This window comes from Ipomoea nil, unplaced genomic scaffold (assembly GCF_001879475.1).
Source record: "Ipomoea nil cultivar Tokyo-kokei standard unplaced genomic scaffold, Asagao_1.1 scaffold2759, whole genome shotgun sequence".
In the NCBI taxonomy this organism is placed as follows: Eukaryota; Viridiplantae; Streptophyta; class Magnoliopsida; order Solanales; family Convolvulaceae; genus Ipomoea; species Ipomoea nil.
This window is the reverse complement of record NW_017619187.1, coordinates 104,225-124,696: the sequence shown is the minus strand read 5'-3', so window position 1 is coordinate 124,696 and position 20,472 is coordinate 104,225. Positions and strand designations below refer to the sequence as shown.

Genomic DNA, 20,472 nt, shown 5'->3' with positions numbered 1-20,472 from the left:
TTAGACATTTGATGAGAATGTAGAGTGCACAACTTTGTTTTGTCTTCCCATTAGCCAACTCAAAGTTCTCCTCCCAAAAGAAGGTGAAGAATTCACAATATGGGAGCCATCATTTTCCCCATCACAACACCCATCAATGCCAATCTCACAAACACTTGCACCACCACTCCCGCCGCCGCCCCCGCTACCCTTGGTCCTCGTGCCGCCCTCCGCCGCTGAGTGCGCGGGGAACTGAAAGGGCGGCGTTATCTCAGAAACACTACTGTCACCCCCGCCGCCGCTCTTGGTCTTCGTGCCCGCCACGGCCGAGTGTGCCGGGAACCGGAATGAGACGGCACGCCGCTCTTGGGCGGCGGCGGCGGAATTAGGCCTGTTGTTGTCCTTATTTCCCCTGAGCCAAATCTTGGAAACTGAAAAGCTCTCTCTTTTACCTTCTTTAACTACCTTGTTGATCATCTCATTCCCATTACTACTAGTAGCACTAGTTTGAATCTCAGAAAACCTAAAAGCTTCAAACCCATTGAAGTCTCTTCTTGAATCACACCCCCCACACTCAGACAGTGCAACCCTGTGGCCTGGTGTGAGTGGCTTCTTCTTGCTGGACTGTTTCTTCATCCTAATGGGTACATGAAGAGATGACTTCTCATCCATAATATAAGCAAATGACCCCATAGAAAAACACCTTCTTGAATCAATCTCACTATCATTCCCATTCCCAATACTACTCCCCTCCCCACAAGAATCCACATTCCTGAACTTCCCAAGCTTCACCTTCACAACTTTTTCTTGATTACCCCCCTCTCCCTCTCCCTCTCCCTTCTCTTGAAGAATCATCTCACATGATTTCTGCAAATCATCATCATCAAAACTATGTGAATTCCCCAAACCACCCTCCCCCATTTCCCTTGAGCTCTCACCCCCAGATTCAAGAACCAGGACTATAGGGGAATTAGCCATGGAGTAATCAGGGAGGAGGCTTCCCCTGCAGAGAGGGCAAGTGGAGTGGGACAAAAGCCAAGTGTCTATACACTCCATATGGAAGGCATGGCTGCATTTGGGGAGCAATCTCAGCTTATCTTCCCCCTCAAACTCACACAAACACACCGCACAATCAAAGTGGTTCTGGTTTTTCACACCAATTATGGCTTTGTAGTTGAAGATTGGGAGGGTGTCAATGAAAGACTGGTCCACCCCAGCATCATGGAGGTGGAAAAGCTGCTGCAATTGGCCTTGGAGAGCCGTCAGATTGTCCACTTCATCTGGATCTCTACTTGAAGGCCTCAAAAGATATCTAACCAGGAGGTGGAGCAGCCCGGATATGAAGAAAATTATCGCAAGAATTATGATGATCAGAAGTATACTCGGACTTACCTTGTTGTTCAGGCTAAACCCGCCACCGCCGCTGCGCGGCGGTGGCGGTGGCAGCGGCTGAGGGAGGAAAATTGGCTGATGAAACGGTGAAAGAAACGATTTTTCATCCATTTTGCAGATACCCAGTTCTTGATTTCTCAAGAAATCAAAGAAAAAAAAACTGGGAAAAGTTTCTTAGGCTGGAATCATCAAGAAGGGAGAAGAAGAAAGGATTCAAAAGGTGGAAGCTAGGTAGCAGCAATAAATGCAAAGGAAAATGCAATGGTGATAAAGACTCTCTAGGTGGTTTCACTTAATTTTTACTTCATAAAGAAACCTGCAAAGTCAAAACTACAGAGAGAAACAAAACATTAAAAAAAAAAAATTGAAAAGATTCAAGAAAAAAAAAAGTAAGAGAGGGCTGGTGGAGGAAGTTAATGTGGGATTCAATTTAGCAATAAATTAATGGTCAGAAAGACATTATTGTGGGATGCTGGCATGAAATCTGGCATCCCCATAGCTTCAAGATTTGAAATGGGAATAATTAGTGAATTTGTGTGTCCATCCATGTGTTAGGAATTGTGAAAATAATTTTGTTTTATGGCTTTCTGGTTTGGTTGACTTAATTTACTTGGGGCATCAACTTCAATATGCATTTATTATTATTAAATTGAATTGGTGATAATATATGGTAGCAGGGGCCAGGGAGTAATGGTTTAGCAGTAAAGAATTGAAGCTAATTCTGTAGTGCAACCAAATGGCCTGGCCTGTTTCATTTCCCACTCATTTTGTCCCATTTTCAAATCTTATCTTGTTTTTTCATACCAAAAAAAACAAAGGGGTTTCTGATTACATTCTGTTTCCAGAGCTTCTGTTCTGCTTCCATGAGACTCACACAAATTATATGGTTAATCTACTATTACTATATAATTAATCTGGACAGTTTCCAATATACATATGAATTTTCATTTATATTTCTTCATTAAAATATTAAATTTAATGCTTATTATTATTAGTATTATTAGAGAAAATGGTCAAATAGGTCATCAAACTTTACCTAAAAAGTCAATTAGGCCTCAAACTTTTTAAAGTTACAATTAGATACATAAATATGTCAATTTAGTTCATCAAGGACCAATTACCTGTTAGTGACCTATAATACCAGGTCACTAAAATTCCGACGGTTATTCGACAATAAAAATCCACGACGGAGACCAAGGCTTCGCTGGAGAATGTGTGGTCATCTCTGGCAAAATTGACATGTTTATGTACCTAATTGCAACTTTAAACAGTTTGAGGGTCTAATTGACTTTTCTGGTAAAGTTCAAAGGCCTATTTAACCATTTTCCCTTATTATTATTTTTGCCCAAAAAATCAATGCTCCCACCACCGATGGTAACAGAGGTGTGTCATCACACTACATAGTAGTAGTTATTATTATTATTATTATTATTATTATTATTATTATTGTTGTTGTTGTTGTTGTTGTTGTTGATATTAATATAAGCGATAATTAACAAAGACAAATTTGAAATATTGAAAGTTAATATTAAATTACCTGAGATGAAGGAGGTAATCAAATTACCTCGAAATATTATCCCGACATCGATTTTGAGGTAATATAAGATTACCAAGGTAATCTCATAACTTGAACCAAATGAGGTGATATATCATTACATAATCACATTACCTATATAATCTTAAATGACTTGAACCAAACCCTCCCCAAGGTAATCTTAAGGTGTGTTTGGTTCGCACAAGAGAATCGGAATCAGAATGAGACTCAAATATTTGATAATGGTAATGGATATTAATGGAAGTATTTTGCGTGTTTGGCAGTATGGTAGAATTTGAATGATTACCAATATTGTTGTTTGCTGGTTATGTATGACTCTATAATAGGAATAAAAGTTTTAAAAATATAAAAATAAATATTAATACAATTGATCCTAATATAATGACATACAAAGCATCAGTATGAAAAAAAAAATCAGAATAAAAATCTCAAATCACTAATTCAAACTTATAGGATGAATACAATTTGTTTTATGTACTAAACTAAAGTGACGATGAATAGTAGATGAGTGTTAGAGTCCACAAGGCGACCGTGTGAGTACGTAAGAGAAAGGAAAAGCAATTAAAAAGTTACGTAAAAGACGAGAAACTGAAAGTCAAACCAAGGAAAGACCCATTTGGGATTGGCCAGATAGGATACAGTTGTGTGTTTGTTTCAGATTATTCAGAAAATGGAAGTGATGCAATAAACATAGAATATTAACCTAGGCAGCCACAACCCATAATATATGTGCTGACAAAACCTCCCAACAATATTTTTTTTTTATTTTTTTCACACAAATATGTTGTACCTTTTCACTCATGGTCTTGTGCTTAACATTTTCTGCTCCTAAAGGTACGATCTCCCACTTTATGTCTCCATTAGTGATGCATTGTTGTCTTTGACTTTACTGTTAATTAATCACCAATTTTCTTTTTTCAAATAATTGCGCTATAATTGAAGAAGACGTTTATGATGGTTTTGAATTTGTGGGCAAGGTTTTAAATTGTGGTTACAAAATTTGACCACTTTATGGTTTATACAAGTATTTGACAATTAAGTGAGAACAAATTATATTAATTGATAACCAATGACAGATTGTATTGCCAAGGACCTTGTGGTCTAGTGACACCAATTTACTCTCCCATATGATATCATATGGGAGGTTGAGAAAATAGTTATGAACAAATAATGAATTGTAACAGACTTAAAAGGACAAAGCCAAAGAAGCTTCAATTAGACAATTTAACTTCTCATGTTTATGCAATTAAGTTAATTAATAGATTACCTCTAAGTAACATGTAAATTAAAAAATATTTTTTTAATTTAGATAATATAATTATAAAAAAAAAAACCCTCCGGCGGATTCCCCATCCAACCGGACGGAGAAGCCAACCTTGGCTTATCCTCAATGAGAAGTCGTCGATATGATTTTTTTTTAGTTTATTTTTAAACTATTTAAAAAAAATTAATTTTACCTGCTATTACCTTGAATTTACCTGCAAAATAAGCTAATTGCACAACTTTAAGAAGTTATTGGCTAAATTGCATAAAAGTGAAAGGCAAATTATGCCCTGGAAACGTGTTCACCATGAATGGTGAACACGGGTCAAAACGGCGCCGTTTTTACGTATAAAAAAAAATCGCGAATCTGATGTTAACGGCGCGCGTTTGGTCAGATTATGAATTTTCTGTTATGAGATTATGAATGTACTGTAAATTCATAATCTCATAACAGAAAATTCATAATTTCATAACAGAAAATTCATAATTTATGAATGTTGAAGAAGCTTGCGCTGCAGAGGAGCAGCCATGGTTTCGGACGGGAATGTGTAGGCATGGTTCCAAAGTGGATGTGCAGGCATGGATTCATAATTTATGAATGTCCGAAATCATTGCTCACCTCAAATTAAAGTGAAACTGCGAAATGTGAAAATGAAGAAGAAAAGTCATGCGATTAATTAAGGAAAAAAAAAAAGATAACGGTGCACCAACACCGTTGGGACCGTGTTCACCATGGATGGTGAACACGGTTCCATGGCATAACGATGAAAGTGAAGTGATGAAGTATCTAATTGGAGTTTTTCTTAGTTTAGAGAGCTAACTACTCTTTAGCTTATAGTTGAAGGACCTATTTGACCCTTAACCCAAAAATATTTGATAAATTAACTATTTAGGTGGCGTTTGGCTAGATACTTTTCAACTCTACGTACTATTAGATTTCATACTCATTATCATTTTTTTTTTGGTACATATCATACTAATTATCATGTTTGCTTGCTTACTTTTGCAACTCACTTATCATATCCAAATTCTTCAATAATTATAGAACCCATTCTTCTGATCTATCTTCCCTTTTCCTAATGTTGAAAAATAGAATAAAAAATGAAAGAAATAAAAAGGAAAGAAAAATGTCATCATCCAAACTTCCAAATTCCAATGTTCAACTTTAATATATATTCAAATATATGTGTGCGTATATCATGTATTATATATTTTTATTTATTTATGTTTATATTTAATTAATTAATTATTTATTTATTCATTTAGCGCAATTTAATTTCAATTCATATTTACAACCAAAGAGACTTCTTCTAGTAGATATCATTACAATTATCAAATATTTGACTCCAATTACAATTATTTTTATAATATTTAAACCAAACACCCCCTAAGTTTTAACTAATAATATGTAGAATGACATAAATATGAAAAATACTATATGTACTCTCATTTTCTACTCTCAACTTTTACTCTTACACACAAAATCAAAATTACACTCAAAATGTCTCAAAAGGGGTGGACAAGTGAATGAGTTTGATTTTCATACTTGAACGTTGCAAGTTCAAATCTTGTTAATATATTCTCAGTCAAATCGTCGTTACACAAGATCTTTCTAGCGATGTTTACCTCTACGAGTTTTTTCCACTTTTGGTCCTATGACTTTAGTGCCCCCGTCAACTTAGGTTCACAACTTTCATTCCTGACATAAGTAGTGCTTGACTTTGATTTTTTTTTCATTTTTAGTCCTTCCGGTCATCTGAGCGGTGAGCTCCGATCAAAATTAATGAATTGTCTTGTGTATTTAGATTTTAGAAGGGTAAATAAGTCTTCACTATTAATTAAAAATAATCAAAAAAAATTAAAATTAACGAATTGCTTTGTACCCACTCCGCTGCTTCGCCATTCTTCGTCATCAACAACAACTACACTCTTCACAGACACGCAGGCCGTAGCCCCCCTCCCTCTCTCTGTCACTCTCTCCTTGATTAAAACTAGGGAAAGTTTAAAAGATGGGGAAACTTAAATAGGAAAGGGAGTTACATTGTTCAGATGTTTTCTCTACACCTTAAAAGGACCATCAAGTCAAAATCTTTCATTGTGAAAATGCGGGGAACAACCTATACTTGATGGGGTCGCAGTAGTACAATGGAAGGTTTTTGCATGAAATGGCTTCCATTTACAAGGGTACAATATCTTCAAAATTTTATACAGAAAATTGCAGACTCAGGAACCTGAAAACGTAGAGCAAATTGCTTTATGTGCCAATTTTAAGAGAAAGTCAGGAAGTTGCAGTCACAGGTAGAGACACTAAGATTCTGAGATTCAAAAATGCCAGTGAAGCCAATATTATATTTGGTGTTTCTTCATAGATTTCGTTCTGGTGTTGCTGATTAAGAAGGAATTTTGGCTTGATTTGAGTTAGGGTTTGTAGTGGTTTTGTTGCTTACAGTGAGAGGATATGCAGATACGTGAGAAGAATATGAGTTTTTTTTTTTTAAAGTTTCGCAGAGGAAGAAGGAAAAATGCGAAAGAGAGAGTGACAGAGAGATGGAGGGGGCTGCGTTTCTGTGAAGAGTATTGTTGTTGTTGAAGACGAAGCAGCGGAGTGGGGTAAGACAATTCATTAATTTTTATTTTTTTTAATTGATGGTGAAAGACTTATTTACCCTTCTAAAATTTAAATATACAGGACAATTTATTAATTCGATCGGAACTGACCGCTTAGATGGCCGGAAGGACTAAAATTGGAAAAAAAAAAAATCAAAGTCAAGCACTACTTATGTCAGGAATATAAGTTATGAACCTAAGTTGACGGAGACACTAAAGTCATAGGACCAAAAGTGGAAAAAACTCTTACCTCTACTGTACAATGACTTGTGAGTTTTCCTTTAAAATTACTTGGTCTCATTTAAATAATTGCATTGAAAATTGATAATGTTTTAAAAAAATTTGGGAAAATATATTATATTAAACTGTGGACACAACCTAGGAAGTGACGCCGGCATTGAGAGAGTCGTGGAATTCATTTATGAATGGGCGGAGTATGCGGAAGATTTATTTATAATCCCGGTCACTTTTGTCCTAGAGGCCAACATTAGGCGCCCAACTTCACTCTGAAATTAAGGAAAATACATTGCCTAAGCCACTTAATTAATGAGCACACAAATTTCAACCACCTCCCCAATAGGGAATGCCACCTTTGCTTTTGATTAAACACTTTTTTGAGAAATAAAGGTCAAATAGGTCACTTAATTGCACACCAAAGTGTAATTAGACCATCAAACTCAAAAAAAAGCTGCTATTGAATCCGTAAGACGGGGCGAGTCTTTGATTAATGAGGTAAAAAGATCCGACCCATTAATCAAAAATTTGACTCATTAATCAAATATCCTATCCGTCTCATGAATTGAGACCCGTGAGATGGTCTCATACAAGTGTTACTCGCTTATTTTTGAAACGCTATCTAATGTAACTTTTTAAAATAAGCTTTTATTTTAAGTTACTAGCTTATTTTAGAAACATTACCAAACAGAGCTATAACTTTTTAGTAATTGAGTTTTTTTTTTTTTTAACAGTAGTAGTTGAGTTTATAACTATTAATAATTTAAAATAAACTATAAGTTCATAAATAAATTGTGCCAAACAGAACTGCCCATGCAAGCGATATGTGAGGTGGAGTGTAGAGCGGTTACATACTTGGCACATTCCATGTTCTCGAATTTTTGGTAAGAAATAATCTCTCCCGATCCTATAAAATATGGTTAGTATATCATTTCAAGACATCTCGTTCTGAAATGTAGTATTTTGTAATAACTTGAGGACTTGTATCTTCATTTATTAAGAAGCAATTTCAAGAGGGCCAAAGGATGCAAGCTACCTAATGCCCCATTCCGTAATCTCGTGTTCTTACCACTTCATTTGTTTTCAAATTCTTCAATTTCAATTTTTTTTTAAAAACAATTCTTCAATTTCATGGTGGGTCTAGATTAAAAAACTGTCATATATGATACTAATTAGTAATTAAAAACAAATTCTCTTTGAAAACATGATTGCTGTAATTTGGGGCAAACAAATAATACCCGGAGTATTCAGGTTGTCGAACCACAGAGAGGTGGTGTACTAATCACTAGCTACTAGGTTACTCATATGAAACTAGTCCGAACAAAACTTGAAGGTTGATTGATTGCATAAAATAACAAGCAGAACAAAATAAGTAGCAAGGTTTTGTAGACAATAGAGCAAAATAGGATTCTTGGGATCACAATGTTTAATCACCTAGTGCCAATTAACGTTTGTAATATTTGGTTTGAAATTAAGATTTGTATGGGAATGCAAAGTGGAATCGAATTACTCCCGTAATCTCTATTCCTAGTGAATTTCCACTCCCATGGCTTAAACACCCAATAAGATCAAACATCAGCATTCAATTATTCCTAATTACTACCATCTCCCGATGAGCAATAATCTAGAATAAATTTCCCCTAATAAGTTCCCCTTTCCCAAGGACCAACCATTAGGTGCAATCGTGTGTGCCCTAATTTATGCCCCAACTCCCATTGGTGACACAAATATGACTATGAAGCTAGTAATTTAGGCCTTTAATTACCAACAACAACAGGTTAAAAACAGGATTGCAACACAAATCATAAAACCAAACATAAATATATTAAGAAATTAACGAACTAGGCACATAGGTTCATAAACAAATTCACCCAAAAATCCCTAAGGAATTTAGCCAAGCATGGCTAAATTATACATAGCAAATATAAATAAAGAATCACAAACCATCAAAAGAGTACAAGAATTGACCAAGCGATTCTCCCGAATCTCCGTGGTTTCCTCCTTGCTTCCAAAGATAACTTGAGCCTCTTGATTTCTCTCTTTCTTGTCTACAAAGAACTCTGAAAATCTCTTGGTGTCTTCTTAGGGTTGAGGAAGGAGGGATTTTATAGTGGGTACAAAGTTGAGATGAAATAGGAATCTTGTACCAAATTGGACTCAAATTCTAATTCCTATATTTAAATAAAGAAATTGCCGTCTTTAATGATATTTAGAATTTGGAAGATTCCTTGAATTGCTAACTTTTAATATGGAGATATGAGCCTTGAAATCCGTGCAATTGATATTAGGAAAAGAAATCTCGCGCTTGTATTGAATTTTGCCCAGCTGCGCCACTTTAGGCGTCTGTTTTTATCCCAGAAATAGACGCCTATTCTCTCGACGCGTCGAGAATTTTCTCCACGCGTCGAGACTTCCTGTGCGCAAATTAGTTAGCTACTGGAAAATTTCGACGCGTCGAGTCCACTGGGCCCCGAACTCATCCAAAATTGCTCCAAACTCATCCTTGAACTTCCCTTGCTTATAGAATTGACCTACAATGGTTCAAAACCACTAACAAACACCGTAAAACATTCAAAACAAGTACGAACCATAATTAAATGATAATAGCAAGGAAAACCTGTATTAAATAAGCAAAATTAAAGAACTTAATTACTATGATGATTCAAAATAACCATAAAAACAAGCACAGATGCGATAACATCAAAACACGCACACAAGAAGGGAGTCAAAGTACCTATGAGGTTTTTATACTACAATATTTTGTTCAATTTAGTCCCGTACTTTATAAAATGGTGTAATTAAGGATAATAATTAATGATGTTAATATTACCATTAACTTAGCTTATGTGACCTGAGATCATCACTACCACATCATGATATTTATATTCCAACTCATAAATTATAATTAGGGGTTAACGAGTTAGGGGTTAATATTTATGGGGTTAACGAGTTACTTATAAAGAAAATTATAATATTTATGATGAAAAGTGTAATATTTATAAAATTCGACGCCTTTACTAATAAGTATTCGTGATATAGTCTAAAGTCATAAGAGATTTTTTCTTAATGAAAATAAATAGTCTTTTTAATTAATGTATTGTCAAGGCACTGAATGTAATATAGTGATTTTAATAGGAGCAATTAGTATTTTAAAAAAAAAAAAATTAATCTTAATTATCCATATTTGTGGGATTTTTTTGGTGGGTGTTTGAAGGGTTAAATTTAGCTATTAATGTAAGCATGTGAAGAGGCATACAATGAGTGTACATACATGGTCCCAAAAAATTGAAGGACGGACAGTCTTGTAGTATTAGTATAAAACTCTACCAAATTGAAGACCGTATTCTAAGATTTGACTTTTTTTGTTTTGTTTTTGTTTTTATGTTTTGTTTTGTTTTGTTTTTTTTTTTTTTTTTTTTTTAGTATTATTGAATGTGTTACAATGTACAAAGAGTCAATATTGAGGCTCAAATTCATGACCTACAATTAGGGAGAATTACTTCTTGTCACTTGACTATAATGTCATTAGCCAAAATCTATTCTATTATATATCAAAATCAATAATTCATTTTTGGCAGAAGTGGCAACGAGAGGGAGTATAGATCACGCCAATTAATAAAGTTTTGTGTTGCAAAAACTATGCTTAGGGTACTATCTGGTGAGGGTGCTTCTCTCTAAAATTATTATTGCACAAGTTAATACAACATTTCTACCACAGATCAGAGTTATGCATTTTTGAAATATTTACTTTTATGAAAAATGTGATAATCTTGCATTGATATACGCCAAGATACCGAATGATACTTTGATAAATTATAAAACACTAATTTAAAAATACACATCGGATATTGAACTATTCATGCAATGCGCGTCTGGTAAGTAGTAAATAGTAAATACAATCTAAAAATATAATAAGTCACACACACACACACACACACACACATATATATATATATATATATATTTGGGCGCGCTCAAGTGAGAACGGGTGTCTAGGAAAGAACTAAGAACTAATTAATTGTATCCGTCATGTGTCAAGATTTAACGAATCATATGTAATTTTAATAAAACGACGTGGTGACATGCATTTTTGTAAATAACTTTGGTGCAAATAAAATGTGTTAAAAGTGCAAGTAACTGGTGCAAGTTTGCACATAAAAAAGTGCAAGTAAAATCTCTTAAAAGTGCAACAATTTTCGCTAAATAGTATATATATATATATATATATATATATATATATATATATATATATATATATATATATATATATATATATATATATATATATATATATATATATAAGAGATTTTGTCGAGATTAATTTCTTATATTTTTAAAAGAGAAAATCAGAATTTTGGTCCCTCAATTGTTTTCCACACTGTCAATGTAGTCCTTAGTTTTCATTTTCAACTAACTTGATCATCTAATTGTGTAAAATTTTGTCAATTAAACCTTTTTAGGATCAAATTGACGAAATTTTTAAAATGGAAAAATCACCATTTTAGTCCTTCGAAAGGGTTTAATTGACAAAATTTAAACAATTCGAGAATCAAATTAATTAATATTAAAAAGTAGAAACTACATTGATAGTTGAGAAGCAATTGAGTCACCAAAATAGTGATTTTCCCTTTTTAAAACTGAAAGTGAATGGAGAATGAATATAAAATTCTACCATATGAAGTCTCAACCTGCTCTTAGAGTGAAAAAAGAATTTCATTATCTATATATGTACAGTTAAATGTGATTATTATCAAACAATAGTCATATTATTGTCTTTGGTCCAATGTCGCCAATGAATCAATGATGTCTATTTAATCCCTATGTGTTAGATATCTGTCTACATAAAATTAAACATAAAGAACTCATCCATATTCATCTGAATCTCGAACAATTTCGGTGACAAAGATAGCCAACGGTGCACTCTACAATTAATTACTTCACATGAAAGTGATGCCCTTGTATTTTATTTTATTTATTTTATGATGAGTTAATGTTATATGAAATCTTTCGAGTATAATAATTTTGTCACGTTTAGTCCTAAATTTTCAAATTAAGTATCCATGATCTTTTCCAAATTGAATTGTTATCATCCGTGGTCCATGTTAACATTCAGGGTCTTTCAACTTTCACAATTTAATCAGTTGTGATCCTTTTGGAAGGACCATGAGTGGTTAAAATTTGATAGTTGAAGGACCATGAGTGATTAACTTGAACCACGAATGGTAACAATTTGAAAATCGAAAGACCACGGGTGATTAATTTAAAAATTTAAGACTAAACGTGGCAAAATCACTATACTCGAAATACGTTTAAATCTACTATGTAGCATCAATGAGTTGTTAAGATTATCGATAAAAGTCTATTCAAAGGTGGTAATTTTATAAATTGTTTGGGTTTAGTCATTTATCATCTAGTAATTAGATAGTGACTTATGAAAATGATGTTTTTAAATGAGCATAAAGTAATTTTAAATGTAAAAAAAATTGGACTAATGTAGGAATTTATGTATTTGCTATTGTTAGATTAAGATAAATAGTACAATCATTATGGTCCACATAACTATATTGATCATACTGTCAAATAATAAACATTCAATCTGTCCATCTTTAATCAAATGTTAATGATTTGATTTTGGCTTTGGGTTCAGTCCTTATTAGGGCAACAAGTGAATTGAATATCCTAATCAGGTTAAGTTGATCTAGTAGTACTTCAAAATGCTGCTGATCTTTTAAGCTTAATCAACTAGGCCAAGTGTTTGAATTATAGGGCTAATTGAGGCGCCTTATAACTCTATGAATTTCAAATTCATATCATATAAAATATGGGTAATGCTTATGCACAAAAACTGTTATAGATTGAAGTATTTCATTACTCTATATATTATTATAAAATGTTCGATTCAGTACTTGTCATATAAAATTGATCAATTTAATCCTTCTTCTATTGCTAGTCTAAGATAAACATATCTCTTGAAGAGGCTGGTAAACATAAAATGATTTGAGAATCTTGTTATGCCTAGGGAAGGCTTTGTTATAACTCTCGCCTGCCTTGTTTTCTAGTTCTCTTCAAGATGTGTAGCAGACTCCACGTATTGTCATGTTTTTAGAGTCGGCTTTATTTAAAGTAAATTTTGAAAAGTTACTTTATTTAAATTTTAAAGTAGTCAGTCATGTCACCTTATCTTGTTGGCCACGTGTAATAATTATTGTACTTTTTAACAGGCTGTCTACAACTATCACATTTCGAGAACCATCCTTGACTCTTATATAAGGATGTTCTCTCTTTGTTGTAAGATCATCGAAATTTGAGGTTTGAAAATAAACTTACACTTTATCAAATCTATGAGTTTTTAAGTTTTCTTCCAAAGATTTTAAGGATAGAAATATGGAAGGTTACTGTTGCTAGTCTAAGATAAGCTTATCTCTTGAAGAGGCTAGTAAACATAAAGCACGCGGTTTGAGATCGAATCTTGTTATGTTTAGGGAAGGCTTTGTTGTAACTCTCGCCTAATCATGTTTTCTAGTTCTCTTTAAGATGTGTAGCAGACTCTCCGTTATTCAAAATAAAATAGTCAAGTAAAATTATTAATGTAGTTAGTTAAACCATTAAGTATGCTTATGTGGGAGATGACTTGACGATTATGTGGCTATTACATCAGTCATTAATTAACATTAAAGTACTGCTAACAAAAAGTTAAACCCATAAAATCAGATTAAATTAACAATAATAACGTACTTTTTGAAATATTAATTATTCTTTACAAGATAGTATTTGTTCTATACTTTCTAACTTCAAGACCAATAACCTAATTGTCAACTTATAAATTTATTAAAATATTAATATAAAAAATTAAACATTATAAAGTAATTTCTTTAGTTATGCAGAAATTAAATTATATACTACCAACATTATAAGGATATAAATGATATAATTAAAAGTATATACCATATAAATAAATTTTAAGTAATACGACATAAATAATTATAATATTTTTACTTGCTTATACACAAAAATCATATATTACAAAAATAGTATTATTATAATTATATATATAAGATAAAAACATTCTAATTATTTATATGGTATCACATAAAATTAATTTGTGTGGTATATATATAATTCTAACACTACTGGAAATTTTAAAATTTCCGACCACCTGAAAATGATCTTAAATTAAGTTGATACCAAAAAGTCCAAAAAGTGGTCGGAAATAGCAACAAAGGTTTTTTCGGATACCAAAAGTGGTCGGAACAAGACTTTCAACTTGATTTATGATCACTTTCAGGTGGTCGGAAATTTCAGAATTTCCAGTAGTGTAATTATATTAATTTTATCTTTGTAATTTTAATTTATAATATATGATTTACTTTTTGTATAATTAAGAAAATTACTAGTATAATGTAATAGAGTCAGTAATACTAAAAAAAAAAAAAAAAATTACTAGTACAGTCAAAATAAGTTATTAGTATTCTAATGTCAAAAGTTTAATTCTCATTTGTAGCATTTCAAGTATTTTATGTTACTATATTATATTATTAATAAGTCATTTGATAGTTACATCATCATCATCATCATCATGTCTAATTGACATCCTAATTTAAAATTAGAAGTCGTTGTCAATTCCTTCTAAAGTTCTTGGCCATATTTACATGGTTTTCGTTGGTTAACTTTTGATAGAATGCACCTATGACAATCAAATATTGTGAAACTACATCATAGTAAATAAATTTATGCATATAACATTTTGTGTGCTAACAACATTATTTTCCATAAAATAATCCCTTAAAACTTTTTTTCAGAAAAAAATATAAAATCGTCTTGACCATGGCTATCATTGTTGATTATAACTCCGTAAGTGGTAGAATATTAATAGTCCTTCCTTCTTGAGTTATATTCATATTAATCTTTCTCTTTGAATAAACATACAATTGATTCTTTGGTTTTTTTTTTTTTTTTTTTTTTTCAATATTTACTTATGGAAACTTATTTTCCAAAAAATATAATTAAAAAAAAAAAAAAAACCAAAAGCTTAATCTATTATTCGTAGTTTTGTTTTAATTTCTAATGTGTTGATTAATCATTAATTTAAAAGGATGCGTCTTTTTTATCACTCCTTTTTATCATATATTGCTTAATAAATGAAAATTATAATGTGTGAATATATATATATATATATATATATATATATATATATATATATATATATATATATATATATATATATATATATATATATATATATATATATATATATATATATATATATATATATATATATATATATAGGGAAGGGATCAGGTGCATTTGTTGCTTCCCGTGCGGTTGTGCAGTGGATTAATGTGCGTGAGGCTTATACTTAATGTGCGTGAGTGTTATGCTCAATATGCTTGAGATTTGTACTTAATGTGTCAGAGTATTGTGCTTAATATGCGTGAGATTTGTGCTTAATGTGCGTGAGTAATAAGAAAATTTTCAACAATCTGAAATTGAAGCAAACAATAGAAGTTCCAGATTCTCACACCAAGATCGGTCTGCATAGACCATTGATAAGGATAGAATTTGTGTATTCACTTTGGGAAGCTTTTATTTCATTGCAAACATCAGTAAAGCAGAGCAACACACTATTATATGTCGTTATTGAAACTTGAAGATTCAAATCTTTCATCTTGGATTGAACAAAAAGAGCATCAGCAACCATCTCAGATGTCGAATAAGCACAGGCTAGCATATTCCATACCACATTATGAGCAACCCAATAATCGAAGTTATTCTGAAGCAACTCACAGAGTGCAGGTACTGGGGATGGGGAAGAAGAAGCTGATATCCATATTTTCTGCTGCATTTTACACATTCACGCACATTAAGTACAAATCTCAGGCACATTAGACACAACACTCACACACATTGAGTACAAATCTCACGCACATTAATAACCGCACAACCGCACGGGAAGCATTCAACCGCACAGGAACCTTTCACTATATATATATATATATATATATATATATATATATATATATATATATATATATATATATATATATATATATATATATATATATATATATATATATATATATAGTTTAAAGTATGAATATATTGTTTCAAAAATATTTTTATCTTGGCTGATGTCTGGGCAATCCTGACGGGTTTAAAAGTGGCTTCGGACATGCATTTTACCAGGGTTGTTATCCAATGTGACTCGGCAAATATTGTCAACTGAATAAATGATCATCTTTTTTACGCTAAACGGGGAGATACTCTAAATAACCTCATTTTTAGTGCAAATCTTGGGTAAAGAAGGGTTGGAATGTCAAGTGCCACTATTTTTTGTGGGAACAAAATCAAGTGGCAGATTGGCTGGTGAAGAACTGTGGTCTTGACCCCGACTTAGTCCTGTTTTACTTTTGCATGAATGCCGACCTCGAGGCGTGCGTTCACATGGATTATTTCGGGGCTCCTTTTGTCGGTGGTGATTGATTTTTGCCTTTTCCCCAGGAGCTTCGCCCTTCCCTCTCTGTATAAAAAATATTTTTATTTTTCTACCGTATTAGGTCATTATTACATGTAATTTATTCTACTAATTAATAGATTAATTAAGCCATAAATTTCAAGGCACCATGAGCAATCCTAGTGGATTAATAGTTTTAGTCTTTCTCTTATTTAGTGTTATTTTTTAGACTAGTAATTGGCTATTGATTAATTGATAAGAATTAATACTAATTAGTTGGACGCATTAATTATATAATATAATGATTGTCGGTTCACTTGAGTACTATATAATATAATATTGCTTCATCAGAGTTTAGTGGCGAAAGTAACTCTTTCATATGGGAGATTATGAGTTTGAGTGTAAGATGCGGTGATATTGATTCTTTGAAAAAGTAATTAACTAATTATTAACAAATACTGTATTGTAATAGAATCAATAGTTCTCAATAAAAATTCATTATATCTGTGCTAACGTTTCCGTAAAAGTAACAACACATTTAACTTTTGAGATTAAACATAAATAAAATAGTTTTTTTTTAAAAAAAAAAGAATGAATCTATTTCTTTACAAATAGTGATTCATCATGAAAAGACTTGGTTCAAATTGGAAAATTTTGGGATTAATTTGAAATGTAATGACTATGAGGCGAAAAGTAAAATTCATCCGTTGGTAATTTTTTATACATCTTTTAAAATATATTTTATTACGAATTTTTATAAATTATAAGTAAAATTACAAGTCAACCCTAAAGAAATCATAGATTAATAGAGATTGCATAATGTAAAGGCTAGGCAAAGCTGGGCTAGGCTAGCATTTTTGCAGATTGGAAAATTCTATTCGTTTTGAGCACCGTGCCATTTTGGTACACTAACATTTAAGTTTATTGTCCAATAATCAATTAAGAAATAGTTAATGGAAGAACCAAAAAGAAAAGGACAGAAAACAACTTCGTAATAGTTACGGAATTCTCTCAATTTGTCTTCAGATTTGCATCAATCCCATTACAAATTTTAAACGTTATTTAGCATACATCCACGATATAATTTAATAGTTTTATAGTTATATGCTTCTTTTTTTTTTTTTTTTTTCATACTTATAATTGATTTTTATTAGTGGTGAAAAATAATGTGAGTTTTTATTGAAATTCATTCAAAATAAAAACTCGTATTGAATAGTTGTCAATACAAGCGAATCTCGCATCGTCTTATAATAAAAGTCAATCGTTATGCTGTGGAACCATGTCCACCTTGCAAGGTGGACACGGTTCTACTATAGTTTCATTTGATAATATACATTATTGTTTGAGCTTGATTATTTTGTTTCATTTCTTCCACACACACTAGTTTAATTATAGTAATCTTGAAGTATTATTTTAATTGCACTTCAAGTCATTTGACAATATATATTATTGTATGGTTTTGGACTTTAGTTTCATTTTTCATGCACACTAATTTCATTATAGTAGCACTAAAGTATCATTTACTACAGTTTCATTTGACAATAATGTGCATTGTTTTTTAGTTTCAATTCATTTTTCACACACACTAGTTTCATTATAATTACACTAAATTATCATTTTAAATCTACTATACTACAGTTTAATTCGATGATCATGATCCATACATACATACAGCAATGTGTAGACCATGGTCGATCTATGAGTTTTCCGGCCATTTCCTAAGGTTGATTACCAAATGAAACATTCAATTTGCTCAAGGTTTAATTCCAAATACATTCATGCAACGGGAGGGTGCCCCAAAGGAATGTGAACTTCACTATGGTTGTCTCATTGATATATACGCCAATATAATACAACCCCTTTTTCCAGATCTGTTCATCAACGGGAGGCTCGGCGACTAGGCGAAGCACGGCGAGCGCAAAATTAGGTTTCCTGATTTTAAACGACGATGGAGAAGAACTACTTAATTGAGATTTAATAGAAGGATTAAAATTGGAACAAAATCAATAGTCAAGGGACTAATTTTGATCAAATTAAAAGTCGATGATAAAAATTGAAAAAAGTCAATAATCAAATCACCATTCTTGGAGGTAACTCAAAACTTTTATTATTATATTTTTAATATAATATAATAATTTTATAACATAGATATTTTATTTATGAATAATTTAAATTATTATTTTATTTATGATAATAGTGGTAAGGTAATTAAGTTTTAAAATTTTATGTAACTTTTAATAACCTCCATATCTGATGGTGAATTAAATGTCACTATTATTATTGCCTTTTTTTTTCCCAAAGCTTTTGGAGGTGCAACTGAGTTTGTTGGGCATGTAGGTCATCAAAAAGGGTGTAGGGCAAGCGAGTGAAAAGAGTAATGTATATACGTATCGATTAGACGCTATCACTCCGGTGATAATCAATCAGAAAATGTAGCATAATAGAGAGTGGGGAGCATGATCAAGTTCGATATGATGTTATTCAAAACTTCTTTTCTAGATCAATAAACTATTAAACTTTATTAGCTCACGGGAGGTGTTATTAGCTCTTTGTGTTTCAGTAGGTTGAGAAAGTATATGAACAGATACTACATTGTAAATTTGTAATAGAGCTAGTAGCATTAAAAAAAAAAAAAAAAAAAAACTATTAAACTCTATTATTGTTTAACGTTGCATGTTTTATCTTGAGTTGCAATGGATCTTGACTTATATGCCCACTAGAATACCTAACCTAAAAAAAACCCACACCCCACACACACACCCTACCTATAAATGCGAAATTATAATAATAACATTTAAAATTAAGTATTAAGTACATAAACAATGATGATCTTTAAGAAAATATAACACAACCAAAATAAGTTTAACCCAAAACGACACTTTATCCGTGACAAGTCTTGACGACCTTCATATTTATTTCTAAGTGTTGGTGATAATGAATCAAAAATCGATTTAATATCGTAAAATAATATTTATATACACACACACGAAGTATATAAAATATTATTCGATATATTATATCCGATATATATATATATATATATATATATATATATATATATATATATATATATATATATATATATATATATATATATATATATATATATATATATATATATATATATATATATATATATATAAATCAGACCACCATGGTTATATGCATGAGTATCTACGGAAAATATATATGCATATCAACCAAATGGAATTTATAATACACAGATTATAATTCCAACCAAACTATAACATAAAAGGAGGATTTTTGCTTAGAAGCATAATCCAAAACCGAAAGAAGGAAAGATTGGCTCGTGTTTGGGTAAGGGTTTTTAGCGTGAGTCAAGAGACCACTCTTTCCTTAAAACCTTATTTGCCACCCCCCAAAAGTGCTAGGAGCGCCGTGACCTAGGTTTCCCAGGATAAAACACGCTACGGTTCGACGTTTGAGCACCCAAACGAACGGACCCGACGAACTAGAGCAAAGCTATGAACACAGTTTAGGCAAAGAAAGGAGTAGAAGCAGAGTTTTGAGGCGAGAAACCACTTTCTGTGTTGTGTGTTCTTGTCACTATGTGCTTAGAAAATCTGTTGCACTCTACCCCCTCCTTATATAGGGATTGAGGAGTGAATAACCTTTATTATGGCATTTAGGGGCATCCCTACAACTCTTGTAACAGCAACCATTAACATGGGTGTTAATTCAAAATTAAAATTGAAATTAATTCAAAAAATTAATTCTATAACAGCTGAATTAAATCCCAACAGTCACAAACAAAAGCTTCAGGCCGAACTTTCTGCCTAATTAGTAGTTTCGGCCATCAGCCGAAACCACTACTTTCGGCTTCAGCCAAGGGAGCCACACGAAACAATGCATTACAGTGAACCAGTGAAACATTGTTAACATTGTTTCATTCATTAAATTGTTTCATTCGTGGTGGCCCACAGTGAAACATTATTTCATGCATTACAGTGGCCATGCTACACGAAACTTC

The 20,472-nt window shown here is 32.1% G+C and overlaps 1 protein-coding gene across 1 annotated transcript; it reads right to left on the bottom strand.

The window, feature by feature from the left end:
* LOC109156723 (RING-H2 finger protein ATL13-like) lies at window positions 1–1,914 on the bottom strand. The gene has a single exon (XM_019304558.1). The coding sequence runs from the start codon at window positions 1,480–1,482 to the stop codon at window positions 1–3; it is 1,482 nt and encodes a 493-aa protein (XP_019160103.1). The 5' UTR covers window positions 1,483–1,914.
* Between the last annotated feature and the right edge of the window lie 18,558 nt (window positions 1,915–20,472).

What these genes read in the sequence shown, in the direction of transcription:
- LOC109156723 (XM_019304558.1), bottom strand. Translation starts at nt 1,482, where the DNA reads ATGGATGAAAAATCGTTTCTTTCACCGTTTCATCAGCCAATTTTCCTC.